The sequence below is a fragment of the Agelaius phoeniceus genome, chromosome 2, assembly GCF_051311805.1.
Source record: "Agelaius phoeniceus isolate bAgePho1 chromosome 2, bAgePho1.hap1, whole genome shotgun sequence".
NCBI lineage: Eukaryota > Metazoa > Chordata > Aves > Passeriformes > Icteridae > Agelaius > Agelaius phoeniceus.
The window spans coordinates 101,350,437-101,369,690 of NC_135266.1; the positions used below are offsets into that span (position 1 = coordinate 101,350,437).

At 40.6% G+C, this 19,254-nt stretch overlaps 1 protein-coding gene across 17 annotated transcripts in view; it reads left to right on the forward strand.

Annotated features, from left to right (window-relative positions):
• The first annotated feature begins 13,096 nt into the window (after positions 1-13,096).
• The window catches only part of ABI3BP (ABI family member 3 binding protein), a 136,957-nt gene continuing 130,799 nt past the window's right edge, over positions 13,097-19,254 (forward strand). For all 17 annotated transcript variants that reach the window (XM_077174416.1, XM_077174422.1, XM_077174428.1 and 14 more), the window contains exon 1: positions 13,097-13,267. In XM_077174416.1, coding sequence (XP_077030531.1) covers positions 13,189-13,267 — 79 coding nt within the window. In that variant the 5' untranslated portion in view covers positions 13,097-13,188. The remainder of the gene's footprint in view (positions 13,268-19,254) is intronic.

Below are 19,254 nucleotides of genomic sequence, written 5' to 3' on the forward strand. Positions count from 1 at the left end.
ATTTTCATCCACAGGGAAGCATGTACACTGCTTTAATTGAAAAGTGATTTCATCATGTAATGAGAGTGGGATCCATTCTGTTTGGACAAGTCATGACAACTTTGGATACCAATTATTTTGCACATCTGTCTCTTCATTTTCTCATCAAATTAAACTAAGAAATGGTAGTACTGTAATTCTTTTCTGCCTTTACAGTCTGAAGAGTTTCCTACCAAGTAGTATCCTTTTCTTTGTAAGTTTTGATAGTTTATCTTATGCCACACTCAAAGTAGGAAATCTCCTCTGTCAATTATTTTTTAAAGCTCATCTGTGCAAAAGCATGTTCAGCATCTGCTTATAAAAATAAGAATGGCACATGCAAGATCAGAATATATTTCCAATTTCATAGGTATGTGACTATGAGTGAAAGGAGATTTAGATCCATTTGAGGACTACTACTGCTTCTGATCTGGAATGCACAGATTTGTAGCTAAGATTCAGAGATTCATTTTCTCACAGTATGCCAGTAAGTAGCTTTTAACTAAAATAAAAAGGGAGATTTTTTTTTTTCCCCTGTGCACTGGAGAGGTTATAGCAAGATATTTGCAATCTGAAAAGGAAGGACACGATTACACATGAATCAATCAAGCCCACAAATTATCTTCATAATCTCTATTACTTTTAATTACAAGATTAAAATTGAAAATCAATGCAATGGTGAGCAGACATATGTTAATGTTTTTCCAGAATTTCTCATCATTGAATCCTTCACTTTTTCATTGGTGTAGCAGATACAGAGCTTATTTAAAAACTTCTAGTTTTTATATTAATTGATACAAATTTGAACTTATTTGGAACAAATGTAATTTGCCATCCATTAAGTATCCCAAAATTCTTATTTTCTTGTTATGCTAGGGGATAATCATGTATGTGATTATGTGCCTTCTTGTACCTTGCCAATGAGAGTTTTATACTGTCATGTAATAGTCATCCAGAAGATTTGGTTTTGTGGTGTTTCATGGGTTGTCATAATTTGAGAGCAGGTCAGGGTCCTCTGCAAACATCTCTGTGATGAACTGGTAGTGACTGCAGCCAGGTGTCAAGCCTGTAAAATGCACACAATGCTCAGAGTTCTCATTTGTCTGCAATGACACCAAGGATGAACAGCTTGAGAGAGGAAGTCTCCTTGCTTGGAGAACATCCTTCCATTTTATGACTGATGCAAACTGGCAGAATACAGTTACTGACCTAGTACAGTATTTGTCCAGTATTAAACAGGAATTCATAGTTGAGGGTCATCTGGCACTCTGTGCTCCATTCAGGAATGTTTCAGAATTGTCCTACTCTGTGCTGTCAACCTTTCTCTGAAAATACAGAAACAATAATTTTGTGGAAAAAGGTTTTGAAATGAGCTCTAAGTTTGCGTGCATGTTTCTCTTTGTTCAGTCATGTTTGCTTAACTAAAACACAGATGCTGATATTATTTGATAAATAGTAGTATCAAGTGTTACAAAAATACCTCACTGTTGCACAAGAAGAGATTTCCAAAATGTACTATTACAACTGGGTGTACTCCAGAGAGTGTCTATGTCTCTGTAGCAGTTCCCAGCTTTTACAGACTGTCTGAGCTCTTGAAGACTTGCACTTTGGACACTATATCTATGTTCCTTGAAAGTTTTTCAAGATCCTGAGGTACAACCAGGTTCAAGAGGTTCTACATATTTTCACAAAATCCAATTTTATATGAAAGTCTTACAGGATTTTAAACTAGCAAAGAATACAGAATTCAGTTTTCCAGTTCTTCAAATTATGAGACAATTCAGAAACTCTAGGTTTCCCAAATACTGAGGATTTTTTAAGACAAGTTATGTTAAAATGGGGTTTGTTCTGGACATGTGATGTTATAACTCTTCTGTGTTGCAGTACCCTTTCACTTGGTGTAAGGGAAACTGTTGAATTTCTTTAGCTGTCAATAGTATTTTAAATATAGAAATTGACAGAATTCTAAATTTTTTAATTTACAGAAAAGATTGTGTTCTCCAATGTTTAAATTTCATGCTAGGAAGTCCACTGGTTCCATTTTTACATATATATATACATATACATATATATATATGAATGCCTGGAAAGAGACTCTCCTGCTCATCCCCATTGATGTGATGGGAATGTTTTGGATAGCACAGCTGGACTATTTTCAAATGGAACTGAATTGGAAGGTAAGAACCAGCTTATAGACTGTAACCCTCTATAGCCACTTGGGTATGCATGGCTTGGTTTTTGGTAGCCAGGATGGCCACAGAGGTGGTTTCTGTGAGAAGCTGCTAGAAGCTTCCACTGTGTCCAATAGAGTCAATTCCTGGCAACTCCAAAGATGGACATGCTGCTGGCCAAGGCTGGGCTAATTGGAGATGGTGGTAAGGCCTCTGTGATAACAGATTGTCGTGGTTTGAGAGGAAGTGAGTTTCTTGGGGATGCTGTGGTCAAACCAATAGGTGCTCAGATTTGAATATTGGCACCTGGTGTGGCCGCTGAGGACATGGATATGCCTCTGAGAACACAGGGGGTTAAAAGCAGAGAGCTCCCAGGAAAACTCTCACTTGGTTCCAGTCAGTGAAAGGTTCAGAGCTCTGCTGCCCGGCTGTGGGTTGGGCGGGGGAGGAGAAGCCATGTGGCCGGGTGAGGTAGGCCAGGGCCCGAGAATGGAAGGGTGGAAGAGCACCAAGGGACATCGGGCATCCACCCCCGCCCCAGGAGAGAGAGAGAGAGCCACTGTCTGTGCCTGTGCCACCTTGAATTCTGATAGCACCCAAGGAGGAGGAGGAGAAGTGGGGGGTGTGGCGAGAAGGTGCCCGGCAGGGCAGCGTGGGAGTTCTGGACAGGCAGAGCCTGAGATTTTTAACCCTTTTCTGGGATGATGGAAACCTTGCAAATGCTGATCCTCCTGGAGCTGAATGAGAAGAGAGATAGAGATGACATAAGAGGAAATGGGCCACGAGAGAAGTGGAGAAGAATCTTAGGTGGGAGGAGGTGATGGAGTGGCCTTTGGCTGGACTTTTCTTGTATAGCCATGGACAGAACCATTTTTCCTGTGACACAGAGACTGCATTTAGGGGGGAGGCAATGGCTCAGAGCCAAGGGAGTGCAGTGATGTGATGTGAAGGAGTGCGTGAACAGAGACAGTGGGTGAGGAGGGTGGTGGTGGTGCCCTCCATCTTCAGTGAAGAAGAAGAATCTCTCTTCTTGAGACCCCTCGACCCCAGGGGGTGAATTTGGGGGAGACAGGTGTCCCAAAAGTGAGAGACTGTGCTCTTTTTGGAACTGGGCAAAGCACCCTTAAAAGGAAAACCCTAGAAGCAGCTCTGGTCCATGCACAGTGGTGAGGGCACTGGGCATGGAAGGAAGATGTCATGATGGCAAATGTTCTCTGGGCGGTGCCACAGGTGACATGGAAACACAAGAGGTCTCAACTGTGTTTCCAGGGGAAGCTTATGGCACAAGAGGGACTCCTCACTCCTTGATGAACTGAGAATTGATTATCTAAAGGGTGGTGATGGACTGAGAGTTGGTGACCTGAGGGCTGGTAACTGAATTGAGAATCCAAGGTTTTGTCTTACTGTGATGTATTGGAAATTTGGTGGGAGGAGGGGGAATGTTTTTGGAAGGTTTTCATTCTTTCTCTGTGTGTTTCTTTTTACATATAGTTGTAGGTTAAAAAAGTTTTCTCTTCTTTATTCCTAAGTTGGAGCCTGCTTTGCTCTATTCCTGGTCACATCTCAGAGCAGACACCAGGGGGAATGTATTTTCATGGGGGCCACTGGCATTGTGCCAGCGTCAAACAGTGACACAGATTCAAAAAGAAATCATAACAAAGGTGGTGGCACAGTTTAAATGAGTCATGGGAGTGGAAATGAGAATATATGAGAACAACTCTGCAGACACTGAGTCAGTGGAGAGGGAAGGACAGGAGGTGCTCCTGGCACTGGAACTGAGTTCTCTGCAGGCCGTGGTGAGGACCATGGTGAAGCAGGTTGTCGCCTTGCAGCTCATGGAGGTCCACCAGGGATGCAGAAATCCACCCACAGCCCATGGGGGAAGTGCTCACACCGGAGCAGGTGGATGCCTGGAGGAGACTGTGATCCTGTGGGGGACCCATGGGGAGAGAAGCCCTGGCTCCCAGGCTGGAGCAGCCTGTCCTTGAGGGACTGCACCCCATGGAAGAGTGACCCACACCACAGCAGTTTTGGGAGGGCTGTTGCCCATGGGAAGGACTCTGGTTGCAGCAGTTTTGGGAGGGCTGTTGCTTGTGAGATTGAGCCATGTCAGAGAAGTTCCTGAAGAGCTGTCTCCCATGGGAGAGATCCCATGAACCAGCAGAGTTCTCTCTCTGAGAGAGAACCACCAACTTCTCTCTCTGAGCAGCAGGAGGAGCTTCAGGTGATGAACTGACCATGACCCCCATTCCCTGTCTCCTTGTGCCACTGGGGTAGGCAGTAGAGCTGGGAAGGAGGGAAGGTGGCTTTTAAAGGCTTATTTTACTTCTCATTATCCTGCTCTGATTTTGCTAGTAATAAATTCACGTTGTATCTCTAAGTTGAGCCTGATTTGCCTGTGATGGTATTTAATGAGTGATCTCTCCCAGTCCTTATCCCAACCCATGGACCATTGGTTAAATTTCCTCTCCTCTGTCCAGCTGCAGAGGGGAGTGAGTGAGGGGCTTTTGTGGGTGTCTGGCATCTGGCTTTGGCCAACCCATGACACCACCACTGGCCATCTGGGCCACAGGACCAGGTTAAGACCAGTATTAAGTAACTGTTGTTCTGCCTTAAACCTAAAGCAAGGATGTTGGGTCAGATGCACTGCTTGACCATACAAAGCTATTTCTTTTGGGCTGTGCTTTTTGCTAAAGCTAAGCACAGTCCTTGGCATAAAAGAAATCTCCTAACACACATTTGAGAGCTACCTGTTGGAAATGGGCAGTTGCTGCTCATTTTTGAAGTGAAACATAACCTCTTTCCTCTACAGATGATGTGCTTTGACAATAATGTTTCAGAGTTGTTTTGATTAGATTTACAGTTGTTAAATACTTGCTCCAAAAGTGCCATGCAAATAATTTTGTTCTAAAGGCAGCATTCAGAGTTTGTTTAATCCTGGGTTTAGTTTGCTTCAAATAAATTGTGCATGCACTGTTACATTAATCTTCATGTAATATAACTTCCTATTTTTTAATCCCTGGATACAGAGGACAATTATGGCAAGTAAACATATGAATTTCATATTAATGTGCACAAGTTCTTTATTATAAATGTGCTGTGTACTTTAGAATAATGTGTTTGTGTTAGTCATTAGCTGCCTTTTTCAGCTTAAAGTTAAGTGTATAGTTCATAGTGTTTTTTATATGTTTAAATCCTGTGCACAGTAGTGACAAGCAATGACACTTGAATGTTATTCACAGTATTCTGACCTAGATAAGCCTGCTGATGTCGAGTGCAAACTAATGTAGCCAAATTCAGCCAAAAAGTTTCTGGAAGATGTGTTTTAGGCCAAAATGACTCATAAGGAGAGAGGAAAAAACATGAATTATTTCCCTCCTGTCTTTGCATGCATTCATCAAATCTTTGCATCCTAGCCAAAGAACTAATTTTCTTATGCCAAGAAAATAATATATTTTATTAAAACTAAGATGCTGGTCCTCTTCCTTCATATAACTTGGAGATTAACTTTTATGAAAAGTGGAGAAGTCGACAGTGTTTTGTTTTCATTATTTGCTCTAGTTTTTGCAGGGCTTCCCCTGGCTTTTTGTCAGAATATTTGAGAGATTGGTGTAGAGAAAGGGAGGAGGGAAGAGAGAAATAAGCACAGTTTAAGGCTGCACCTGCTGTCTCTGGAGTGGGCCAGATTCAGTGCTGAGCTGCATTCAGTTCAGTGTCCCCACTGTAGTGAGGCAGAACTTAAACCCTTTTCCTTTTTTTTTTTTTTTCTGTGATGAGTTGAGCCAGCAGCCATGGGGAGAATGAATTTTTCTATTTTAAGTAAAAGAGCAACAGCCTTGTGTGCTTTGTGCATTGCCTTGATACAAGAGCAGTTTGATGTCCTCCTCCATTCTCTCCTTGGAGCTTATGCTGGGAGGCGCCACGAAATAAACAGGGCAAAGCCCAGCAACCCACGAGCAGAACCAGCAGGGCTTGGTGGCCGCCACTGTCCGTGTGTGGCTACACGGAGGAGCAGTTCGAGCAGCAGCAATCCTCCCGCTCCTTCCTCTCTCCAGAGACACGGATTGTGCTGTGTAGGGGCACAGCTCATTCTCCTGCCGGTGCCCAGCGGGATCGCCCCTGGGGGCTCTGCGGTGCACTCTGGGGTACCGCTGGCCGGAGCTGGGCTGGGCAGCCGGGCGCTCCCGGTGCTGTCCCCGCTGCCCCAGGTGTCCCCCCTGCCCCCGTCCCGCTGTCCCCGCTGTCCCGAGGCCGCGCCCTGGCGGCCGGCGGCGGCAGCGCCCGGGGCGGGATGCCCCGGAGCTGGAACGCTGGGAAGGGCGGCTAAGGAGCGAGCCAGAGGTAAAGGCTCAGGGCACAGAAAAATGGTGGAGGTGTTGAGAAGTAAGAAAGCGTATTATATCTCTGAGATGGAAGCCAGAAGTGCTTGATAGAATGTGGCTGAGCAATGAGAAGCGGCAGCATAAGGGCATAGTAGTTTGTCCTGTGGCAATAATCCAAAATAAACCGAATCTGTGTCAGATACGTGATATGACATGTGGCATGTGGTATTAACTCCTGAACAAACCCACTATAATATAACTTGGCAAGCTTCAGAGAAGTCAATCATTAGTGCTTCATTGTTATCTTCAGAGGTGAGTGCTTCTGCAGATCTGTGATACAGACAGATCTCTCTTCTTGAGAGTAGAATTGCCAACGGCATCAACATTCATGTTCTAAATGTATAAACAGATTTTGTATCCTATCCTAGTGTATTGTAATAGACTCCAGACTTCACATCTGAGTTCACTAATCTGGACTGTGATCTTGCATTATCTGCACAAGCCAGAAGATAGTGTGGAAAGAGACTGAAAGAGACCAGGAGGTGCTGACTTCTGCAAAGGAAGATTGTAATGGAGAAAGACCAAGACTCGGTACAGCATGGATTATGAAGGCCACCTTCTAAAGCAATCTGGGACAGGACTGATGCTTAAAGTCTTTGCTCATATTTTAAGCATGTATGAAATAATTGAATTATAATTGAGAATAATTTAGGCTATCCAAAATTCATTCTAATCACAGGAAAATCAATATATGCTAAGATTTGATTCATGCAATTACTCTGTTAAAGGCTCATTACTCTCACACACCTTTTTGTGTTTTGCTTTTTGCTTCTGCCTGCAATTTCAAGTTAATCAGATCATGTTTAGGCAGTGCTAAGTATTTAGAGATATGGTAGTGGGAAAGGCAGAGACAGAGGATGTTTGGAAGGAATGTTCAGGGGAAATCCAATAATATTGGCTGTAATTGTGTTAATTATCTCAAGTGGCACAAAGGTGTTGATAGAAGAGGAGAATAAGGTTGTTTTCTTCACAGACAGAAGCAGTGTCTTCAGAACCTAGTAATTACATACCATTTCAAAGGCCAGGCTTTGGTTCTTGCTCTGGGGACTTGATGAGGTTGGGCAGATTTATTTCTGTTAGGATGTAACAATGAAGGGGAAGCCTTCAGGTAAGGAACCCATTTGATGTATTGAGTGTTTTCTTGAAGAAGATGGTTTCTAGATAGTACTTTAAAATATAAATTGTAGCACACATCATATGTTTGATGGAGTGCAAATCTACCAAAGTGGTTCACAGAGACTGTGATCAACTATCTGGCCAAGTAGGTGGTTGGATGCTTGGGCTCAGAAGGCAGTAGGTAGTGCATCATACACTACCTAGATGGGGGTAACAGGTGGAGCACCATAGCTGGTTCTCTTAGGACCTATTGGTTTAACATCTTTGACACAAATTTGGATGATCACTTGATACTCTTTAGGGCAGGGATGCCCTCACCACACTGGAGGAATGGGCTGACAGGGACATAATGAAATTCAACAAGTGCAACTGCAAAGTGCCGCATCTGCTTGGGATTAACCCCTGCAGAGACACAGGCTGGGGACTGGCTGGTTGGGAGCAGCCCTGGTGGAAAGCAGTGCAGGATCTTGGTGGGCAGGAGGCTGCACAGGAGCCAGCAGTGGGTCCTGGCAGCAAGGCAGGTCAGCAGTGTCCAGGGCTGTATGAACAGGAGCATGGCCAGGAGATTGAGGGAAGTAATTTCCCCCCACTACTCATCACTTGGTGAATTACACAGCTAGGCAGCATCCAGTGTTGGTCTCTCACCACACCCCCAAATTCAGGACAACAATAAACTGGAGCAAGTCTAGAGAAGGGCAATCAAGATGGTCAGAGACTTGCTCAGATGGGACAAGGGAACCTAACAGCAGCCCTTACAGTGTCTCCCAAGAGGTGGCCAAGAACATGGAGACAGGCTTCTCACATTGCTGTGTGGTGGGAGCAGGAGAAAAAACAAGCATGAGCTTAAACAAGGGAGGTTTAGACTGCTTATAAGGGAAAAATGTTTTTCCCCTGTGTGGATGATACCAGGAGCCTAGTGACACTCTGCAGAGTCCTTCCTTGGAGTCAGTCAAAACCTGATGGTTAAAAATTAATTTTAAAAGGAAAAATAAGCCCCAAATAAAATAATACAAAGTCTTGGTAACAGAGAGGAGTGGCACTGTGAAAAACCTGGAATTGTGTTGGTTCTTCATGTGGCAGGTCATGATAATGTTATCAAAACTGCAGAACTGAGTGTAGCAGGTTATTTGCATTACAAAGGGAACAATAAGTTAAGTCAGTACTTAATAGAGAAATAAATGGAATTTTTTTATTTCACTCCATGTTGTACAGAATTTTGGTGAAATACACTGCCTGTTAAAAAAGACGAGCCACTGTCTGAAATTATGAGTGTCAAATGAGTGAGTGCAGAAAGAGTTTGAACTATGTAAAACATGTCACAAGAACATGTTCTGTCCACTCCTTTTCACTGAATTTCTTCTTTTCTCTTTGTCTCAGATCCCATTAATTTGGAAATCTGGAAATCAGTTTGGGATAAGGACACTAGAATGTCCTTATCCTGTCTTTGTCTTTTATGCTATGAAATGAATATGTCTATGTCTTACATTTGACTAATGGACTAGTGTGTGAACCCTGCATTTTTGATAGTGTGAGAGCTCAAATATTTGCTTACCAAAACGAGAATGGAATATTGGAAAAAAGTAATTACAGACTTCTAGGAAGTAGAGTTACAATTTTCTTTTGTCTTCTTTTTCTTCTATAAACAGCACATATGAAAGAATGTTCTCTGGCATCTCTTTTTTCCTAAGGCCTTTAGAGGAGATCCCATGATATTTGCAAGAAAAAGAGTCCAATAATTGAGTCACCCATAAGAGAATGAAAGTTATAATTAATGTTTATATAGCATATTTTATGAGAAAGACACTTCACAAAAAATTGAAAAGCATTGCTGAAATGCACAGTATCAACCAGAAATTTTCTGAGAAAAAGCAGATCAAGTGTACTGTGAGTAAGTCCTTACTCTTGGAGAGCTCCACATGGCATTGTTATGCTTTCAAAGTGAAGACAGGATTTTGTTTGTTAATGTTATTCTTTGCACATTCTTCCTGCTTTAAATTAGAACAGCAAGGAGTTGTGGCACCTTGGCTTTTGCTTGTCAAAATAATCAGGAATGATAGGTGAATTGGGACCAAGCCCAAATCTCAACAAAAGCATATTTGTATTTGGAAACAGAATGTAAAATCTTGTCTCCTGCTCTTCTTCCTCTTCTTCCTCTTTTCTTCTCATACTTTTGTTGTACTTGCTGGTCTGGGAACTATTAAAAGACGACCAGAAAAGCTCTGCTTTGCCCCCAGATGTGCTGTGGTACTATCTTGTTGGAATCTCCATTTTTTGTGATCTAACTCACAGAGAACCAGTTGAGGTAAGCAAGTAAACTTTTGAGTACTTGACTTTGTTACTTAAATATTAGTTTGGTGCTGAAAAGGAGGAGTCACTAGAGGATCAGAGGTCTTATCTTCTCCTGTTTGATCTGCTTGAGACTTTTCATTCCTGCACTTAGCTCAATGTTCTTGCCTTTTATGTTAAAGACTTAACATAAAACTGTAATTAACTGAATCTTCTTGGTTTAATATTTTCCTTCTGAGGAGTCAAAGGATGGGTAATGTACTTCCAGGCCTGTGTGAATGAGAGAAACCTGAGGAATGTGCTAGGTTTGAAAACTTTGTGAATGGAAGTCAGATTCTCTCTCTCTTTCAATAGAGGAGATAATTGGATACCTGAGGAAGTAAATTGGAGGAGAAATTGGATACCTGAACAACATTATGGAAGTGCAGGGTAGTGTTTGAAGTCCCAGGAACTCCCTTATGTTCTCTTGTTTAGTTTTGCACTGTGATAGTCAACATCCATTGACTACCACAGTGCAAAACTAAACATTGAAATGGCAGGAGGATTTAGGAGAAAGGAAAGCAGAAGCTTTCCTTTAGGAGAAAGAAAAAAAAAAAAATTTCTTTTTTCATTTTTCATGTAGCAGAGGTTTCCTAAGAAAGGTTAGTCCTGCAAGAAAAGAAGTGGACAAAATCAGTGATAATCTATTTATATCTATGGATGGTGCAGAGGAGGGGACCATATTAGAAAATTATAAGAGTATATTATATAACTGGTTCTTGTACTCTTGAGGTATATTTAATGGAAATTTACACTTGCATCTGCTTATACCAAAATTGTCCCTGACAAAGCATATCCTTGATAAGACAGAAGAAAATGTGTCTTGGCATGGGTTTTTGAACTCTGGGCTGGGAAGAGCTGTGTTCTACAGGGATCAGAGGGAAAGGGACCTGCACAGTCTGCCAGGGTCTCAAGGGGAAGGTTAAATATCTATATGGACACCTAACCAGACAACACATGGTTGGATAATGCACCAAGGAGGAAGAAGATGTAAGTGGAAGCAGAGAAGAAAGCAGTTGTGAAACAGGGATGGGACCATATTTATCTATGAGGGAGGGTGTAGGTAGGCAAGTAATTAATATGTTTGTTTCACTAAGATTTCTCTGAGTAGAAGTTGGCCTTTGTGCATTTTTTTGGAAGGTGTTGTGTAATCTTTTGAAGGAAAGTGAATTTGCCATAATACAAATAGGAGAGTCCAGTTTACACTAATACAAAGATAGCTCTGTGTGACCATGGAGCAATTTTTCCATTACTCCTCCCAAGAGACAGTTACATCAAATGACTGATTTCTTATTTTTTAATTTTGAAGAGAAAAAATAGAATATGGTTTCTGGAGCATTTTTGAAAACAGTACTTCAACTTAAAAAACAATGAGAATGGCATGTTTGCTCTCTGTATCCATCTTTCTGCCATTTAACACTCTTTTGGTGTGATGTTTTGGGAGACCCCTGTCTAACTGTATGGCCTTTCAAACATCTCTCATCTCCTTCTAATTGTACCTGTCTCATTTGCCTGTGCAGAGTGTCCATATTCAAGATCTGAATCCTCCCAAAAAACCTTCAGGTAATAGTGTTTGGGGATTTTTTGGGGTCCGTCTCAAATATTGACTTTCAAGTTGCTCTTCCCAGACTTGAGTTAGTGAATAAAAAAAACATTTCCTTATGTCCAAATTCAGATAGTATGATGAGTCTGGAACACATTCCCATAGTCCAGCTGTTTTTGTTATAGCTGTGTGCTGTCTATATTGATTAGAAGAATTTGAAATTCCTCAGGTTTGTCTCTAAGACAATGATTGCTGGTTTCTTTTGTGAAATTCTTCTTTAATTATGGCAAACACAGAGTCTTTTTAAGTACATGATTAATCTTATCTTTAAGAAATGTTCCTGTATGCTTCAAGATATTACTTTTCTATTTTAAACTACTAGTTTCCAACCCAGGTATGAGGTCTGTGATTTTCCCTGCTTATAAACACGATGGAAGCAGAACAATGTCAGGTCCAGTCAAGCAGAGGGTGGGAGCAGACTAAGCCTACCGAAGAACTTCACATATTGTAAGCAAGAGATATGTTTAGGTTTGGTTGTTGATGGTTCTTTGGGGTTTGGGTTTGGTTAGATTTTTTTTGTGTAATTTTTTTCCCCTTGGAGACAGTTTTGGGTTTTCTTTGTTTGTTGGGTTGTTCCTTGTTTGGTTTTGGGGTTTTTATTTTGAGGGGGAGAGAGAGAGCTATCACTACTTAGTTGAATAGATTTAATCTCTTTAGAAACTTTTCCAGATACTGAGACTAAATTCTTCCTTTTCTTCTGCTTTACCCTTTCCTTCCCATTTTCTCACTTGTGAGTGGGACCAAATGCTGTGCTTTCTTGGCTCATTGTAAACATGGAATGCAACAGCTTTTAATGGAAAAATGGAACTTCTTTTCCATCTGAAGTTATGTAACTGGTGAGAAGATCATCCTGGAATGAGAAGTGTTGCTCTATTCCTTTCAATGTGCTTTGTACCTATTAACTCACCAGACACTTATGAAAGGGAAAATTATGAAGTATTTTTAAATTGCCAACACTAGATACAAGTTAAAAAATGACATTTAGATTTGTCAAGTCCAGTTCTTTTGCTGAATAAATATTTACAATGTCTGTTTATAATGTCATGTCAAATTAAACTAGTATTTATTTTGCCTGGACAAAAGCCACAAGTAGCCTGAATTAACCTTAAGAAAAATGTTGAGATTGCAAAAATACTGAGGTCAATATAGCAAACAGTTCTCTGAGTACTGCAAATGCTGTTTTTGCAGTTTAAGTCCAGCTCTCTTGGATAAAACAGTGAAAATGTCTCTCAGATCAGTTTTCCATTAATAGAAAGTTTGATATTCATTATTTTATTTTCATGATATATAAGTAATAAAATGGTAATGTCTTACCCTTAGTGGTGGAAAAGATCTCGTAACAAACCCCAGAAGATTATCGCCAGGGGAGCCTGATAATATTTTTTTATGCTAATTCTGGTTTTGCAGTGGGAGTGAATGATGTCATCCTGTCTCCTCCCACAGTGTAAACTAAGCTCGTGTCAAAGTGTTGCTGCCTCTTGTCACAGAGAGAACGGTTCCCTTAAATGCAGCTGCAGTACTTCTGTGTGATACCTGTCAGAGCCATTCCCAGTGCGAGGTTGGGTTTGTGACCATGATGTCAAGATTTGTCTGTCTTCTTTTCTGTGGATATATTGCACTAAACCTGGGAAATACTCAGAAATTGCCAAGAGGCAAGTAGCTATGAACGACTTTCTGGGGGTTTGTTTGTTTTTCTGTTGTGGGATTTCGGGGTTTTTAAAGCCTGTGTTTTGTTATGGAAATTTGCTTTCAAGATGTTAGAAATGATTAAGGGTATTAGACAAGATGAAAGGAGGTCAGGGAAAAGGGCAAATCCAGGTATAACAGCACCCTTAAAGCTCTTGAATAAAATAAACTCAAAAGTTTTCATGGTATCTTGTGACTCTAATGAGAATTATCATGACAAAGTTACTGTGTTTAATGGTTTTATAGTGATTTGGACAGCAGTGTGCAGGTCTGTGGTTTAATATCCTAAAGACAATGTGACTTGGAGGCACCCTGTGTTGCTGGTGGAAGATTTCAGTTCTGTCTTTGAAAGAACTTGTATACTTTCCCTTTATATCTCTCCTAACAATTCAGTAGGAATTGACTAGTGTTGGTCAGGTTGCATGCATTTTGAGGGAGAGAAATAGGATTGATTAAAATTTATACTAGTAGGAAAAAACCCTCCAAACCTGTGTGAATATTTGTTTAACCATTCCTTTCTCCCAGAGTCTGGAAGTACAGTAGATTTGCAAAGCTGGCAGTGATCTCTTCTTCTCCACGGTTATATGACACATGTAACATTGGCATTTTAATAGTATTTTATTGCTTACTGCAGGAAGAGCAGTCATAGCATAAAATTAAAAGAATATTTCTCTATCTGGATGGTAAAACACTTTGTAGTGCCTTGGTATTAAGGCAGCAATTTCACAACTCTTTCTGTGCTGGACGTATTGCTCTCACTTTGTGGCAGTGCTTGCCTGAGTCCACTGTGCTTTGTAATGCATTTCACATCTGCATTCTCCTGCAGCCACCGACATTTAGAGGAACCTGTGATTTAGTTATGAGAGTGTTTATTAACAAATAAGCACTTTGAGGGCTTCCTAGGAGATTCTCTTTCATAGAAGGGAAATCTAAAGGTATTTTGGAGAGTTGAGATGATTTTTGATCCCCAACCCTCTTTAAGATACTTTTTCTTTTTCCAGAATTTCATTATTTTTCTTTCTTTCCTATGATGATGTTCTTTTGAAATTATCTTTATTTTAATCTCATGTTCTGGAGCCAATGTGGAGTTTTTTTGCATACTGGTAATAGTAGAACAGTGTGTAGTCTGCAAGTAACAGATATGCAGTTCAAGTCAAGCTAACTCTAAGAATTTAGTTTTGTCAAAAAAGGACTTAAGAGAGGATTATGTTGACCAGACAGGAATCTTGTATGTGTTGCCTAGACTGAGGGAAGGAACTTTTCCAGTACTTGTCTTTTTAAATTATTTCACTGGTCTTTCTGCTCACTACTGTAGAATAGTGGCTCTAAGTTTATGCTAACTGTGAAATTCAGACAAAGCTTCTAATCCACTGCAAGATTAACTCTGGCATGCATTTTTTCTGTCCTAAAATAACATTGCAGAAGTGAAGTTCTGTTTGCCAAGTGCATAAAACTGCAGGTGGAAACTTCATTTCTTTTCAGTGAAATAACGTTTTTAAGATCCTCCCATTGCAGTCTTATTCTTTTGTTTGTAGTTGCCTCTCCAGTTACTATTTTCAAATAATGCATTGAAAAAGCAAGTGTATTTGTACTTAGCTGCTATCCAGAAATGTTCAAAGGATTGTCTTCTACAGCACTGTCTTGTTTGATAGGGACTACAGACTTTTTATCGTAAGCAAAGAGAATATGTGGATTTTAAAGTGTTTTAAAAATGAAAATATGTACTAGTAATATTCTGTTTTAAGAGGGCTTCTCTGCCTTGCTCTGCAAGCTTAAATTCCAGTGAACTCCTGTGCTCTGTAAGTCCCAAAGTATGTAACTGAGGTTTCAGAGTCATTCTTGCTCTCTGGGGAACAGCGAAATCAAGTTCATAACTTGAAGGAGAGCAATCTAGCCAAACTCGCTTTCTGGTGGTGCAGGTACTTGTGGGAACAGGTTATCAGAGTAAATCTTGCCCTTCTTACCAGCACTTTGCAATTCTAGTGCTCAAATCTTCTCTCTCAGAGGTTAAACACATTGACCCCATGTCTCATGGACTGGGATTTCCTTGCACTGGTACAAGGTGGAAGGAACATCTTGCCTCCTGCAGCTGCAAAGGAACAGAGCCAGTACAGTGACTTCCAGAGCTGTTTGAGAGACATGTGCAAATGTGCTGGTCAGGAGGCTGGAACACAAATTGCTCCCTTTTCCCATGTATTTTTGTACTTTCACCTCCATACATGTGTGTTTTACTAGGATGAAAAAGAAAATATTATTGTTGTTCTCAAAAATGTTTTTTTATTAATGAATTCTTTCATTGTTTTGACACCAAAGATTAAGGTATTGTTGGAGGAATAATAATGATAAGTAAAGACAATTGGGAAAGGAAGGCTGGTGGGTAGTGTGTTTTAGTATGAAGGCAGTGGTTTTTTTTGCAGTTATGTATGTGTTTCATCTGGGGGATCAGCTGCTAAGAAAATTCTGCAGTCAATGCCTTTGGATACTGAGTGAGGGATCACAGAACATCAGAGTCAGAGATGGTGGTACCATTATAGATGACATTTCATCCAGTATTTCAGTGGCTGTCTGTTCAACTTTGTCTAGCCTCTGAAGTTTTCTTCTAATCAGAATTTTTCTATTTTTGCCTCTCTCATTATGCCATTCTGCCAGTGCCACCCAACATACATGATTCTAAAGTTCAACACTGTTGTGCTTTATTGATGGATGGAAACATGCTCTAATTTTTATGGTTCTGCATAACAGAAAATTCCATTCTTAAAGAGCTGAGTGTTGTCTCTCTAGACAGGAATTAAGTACAGACAAAAAGACTTGTCTTTAGAGAATGAATTGGTAAGCAGATCATCCCAGATCTGAGACAGAGATGAGAAAACAAAGTCACAGAATCCAGAACAAACAAGTTACAGGACGTAATCTCCATGATTGTACTGCCCTACAAACCGTGTTTCATTGTCATCTTTCCAGTTGGAGCTGATACAATTGTTGTAGGAACAACTGAAGAATAAGTTCTTAGTGTTTGGTGAAACAGCATTTCATGTTTTTGATTTTGTCACTTGACTTTCCAGTTACAACACAGAAACCACATTTCCATGTGCCTTTCACTAAAATCTCTGTTTCTGATAGCTTTTGTCTATCTTCAGGTTCTGCTTTACTTTGTTAGATCTGAAAAGAATTTGGGGTTGATCCCTTCTTATAAAATTTCAGTTTTAGGAAGTTATTTAAAAAAAGAGTCTCAGTGTTTTTTCTGGTTTTCTTTCCAGGGGATTTTTTGACATATTTCTGACCACTGTGGTTTTCCTACTATTTGATTTAGTCATCAGGTACAGTGGAATTCAGGTCCATCCTGGTTCTACTTTCTAGGACTCAGACCTATCCTACTCTGCTGTCCAGGAAGGGCTCAGGAAACCCTAATTTGGCTTTCTCCTGGTTGCTGTCCTCTTAGGGAAAAAGAATATGGACTTGACATGTCTTAGGGGACCATGTGAAAAAGCCTGATTTACAAACTCCTGTAGGGAAAACCAGATCCAAAACTTCCTTGTATCTACAGTTGTCAGCAGTGGGGTTAAGTGGGAAAAATAATTGTTTTGCACTGAGGATTTGTTTCTTTGTTTGGAAGTCCTGAATATGTTTGGTCTGATATTGTAGATAGCTGCTAGCTAATATTTGTACTTAAAGTAATTATAACTGACATCTCTTTTAGGGTGAATGCTGTATTTACAGTAGACTCCCAAACTTTGACATTTGAGAAAAGGAGTAGACTAATTTTATTCCTAGCTAAGTTTGCTGGCTGTGCTATGTTACGTAATACATCTTACTAAGCTGAGCATGTGTTTTCATTTACTAGTGTCAAACAGTTAAAACAATGTGGAGTTATTTCAATGTATCACAGTTATTATATTGCAACAGCCAAACTTTAAACTTTTGTGCTGCCCTCTCCCTTCCTGCCTTTGGTAGCTGTAGGGTGGCAGGGCAAAAACTGTAAGAAAGGGAAAAGTCTCCTGGAAGTTGTGGGTTTTGAGCATGCAATGAAGCTGGCATATCAAAATATCACAAAAGGATTGAAATGACATGTGGTTTATATGTTACTGTCCCCATGGTTTATAAAACATCTTTCTGGGAACTATTTTTCAAAATGCACAATGCATTAACCTTTAAAAAATGTTCTTGTGAAGAAGAGCCAGTTTGAACTAAATTATTTAACTTCATTTTTTGTTGTGTCTGGAAAAAGAAGCGCAAAATTAATTTGGGTTTTTCGTGAAATATTTTTCTTATGTTTAATGACACATAAGTGACAAGTTCAACAGGAAATTTAAAAGGTATCCTTTATCTGGTGTAATAGAGTGACAAGGGTTTTCAGTCACCAGATATGTCATGGCAAATTTGGCTGATTCTTGCTGAGAGTGAAAACAACCCATAAGAATGTAACAATTATAGCAGTTCATTTAATCAAAGTTATCTTATTATGCAGACAGTTGTGTCCTAGGCTTGCACATAAACATATCAAAACCCAGTACTGAGTGTCAGGCTTCTGAGTTCAAAGATAATCTGTAATACCAGAATTCCATTTTTGTATTGGCACATCCAGTGGTGCAACATTGTGATGATACATATGGGTGGTTTCTGCCAGAATTAAATTCCACTGCATATGAATGCCTCCAAAATGATCTCACTGTTGGATAATCCATATAACCTTCCACCTCTTCATTTTAATTTTCGTATTCCCAATTATCTCTTTTTGAAACTTATTTTTCAGCCCTCCTTCATATAATCTTTGGTTCTAGCTGTTCCAGAAGGACAAGCTACATAATTCACTTGAGGGGAGAGCTGTAGGCTAAATCCTGCTGCTGCTGTGGGGCCAGACCCACTGTATATGGGAGGTATAGTCTGTGTATCTCTTGAGTGATGATACAGTGAATGGACAATGGGTTTGAGCCTTCTCTGGACCTTTTGGACTCACCAGGTGTGCACTGCACACTGCATGTGGAAACAAAAACCTCTGCCTGCTCCAGGGGGAAAAAATGGCTAGCAGTGACCTGCCATAGTCAGAACTGTTCATGCAGCTCCTAGAGGGTTTATTTTCCTTGGGGGAACTCAAGTGCAGACTTGAAATTGTTTGTGAGCAAGAACGGATTTGTTGCTGTGGAGCATTCTTGACTGCTGCCTTTTACAGAAGACAGTTGGAGTCCTCCTCACTGCCATGGTGGATCTTGGTGAGAACAGAAGCAGGTATTTGTGTTCTGGACAGCCTGCAGCCTGAAATAGGTGCCATTAGCATAACAGCCCAGTCTGCAATGTCTTCCCAAGTGAAAAGGGCAGCTGGAAACAGGCCAGATCCTACTCAGACTTGCTTGGCAGGCCTTAGTTCAAATGGTCTTAGTTAAAAATTGTTTTTTCTACAATACAGGATAACATGTATGTAATGCTAATTTGCATTGTGAGGTACATGGTTGCCTTATTGTGCTGTGAGAATGGTGCTTGTGAAGATGACTACTGGCAGCATCATGAATGAAACTATTGTGTGGGCAAGGCCTGGGCCAACTTTTCCAGTACTGCCATCCCTCAAAACATAACAATCATGTGCCATTTTGCTCTGGCTACATCAACTCTAAACCTCCTCACTTGAGCAAACCAGTGTGTGTCATATTAAGGGGAAGAAAAAATAAGTCAAGTTTTGAACCACCAAGTGAATTTCTACTGTTCATGAAGTTGTGATTGTAGTTATGGTCACCAGAACTGAATGCTTTTGCACTCACTCCTTCACCAAGGTGATGTGATCAGAGCGTGCAGGTATCCAGGCAAGGTTATGGAAGGATGGTTGCATTAAGAATATCAACACAGCGTCTTCACCCATTCAGAGCTGCTGAATAAAATGCTGGTAAAGAGTTGAGGCTCTAGCTATGAAGATTCTAGACCTAAAGGCAGGGAGGTAGGGAATGCTCTTCTATGAGAGAAAACT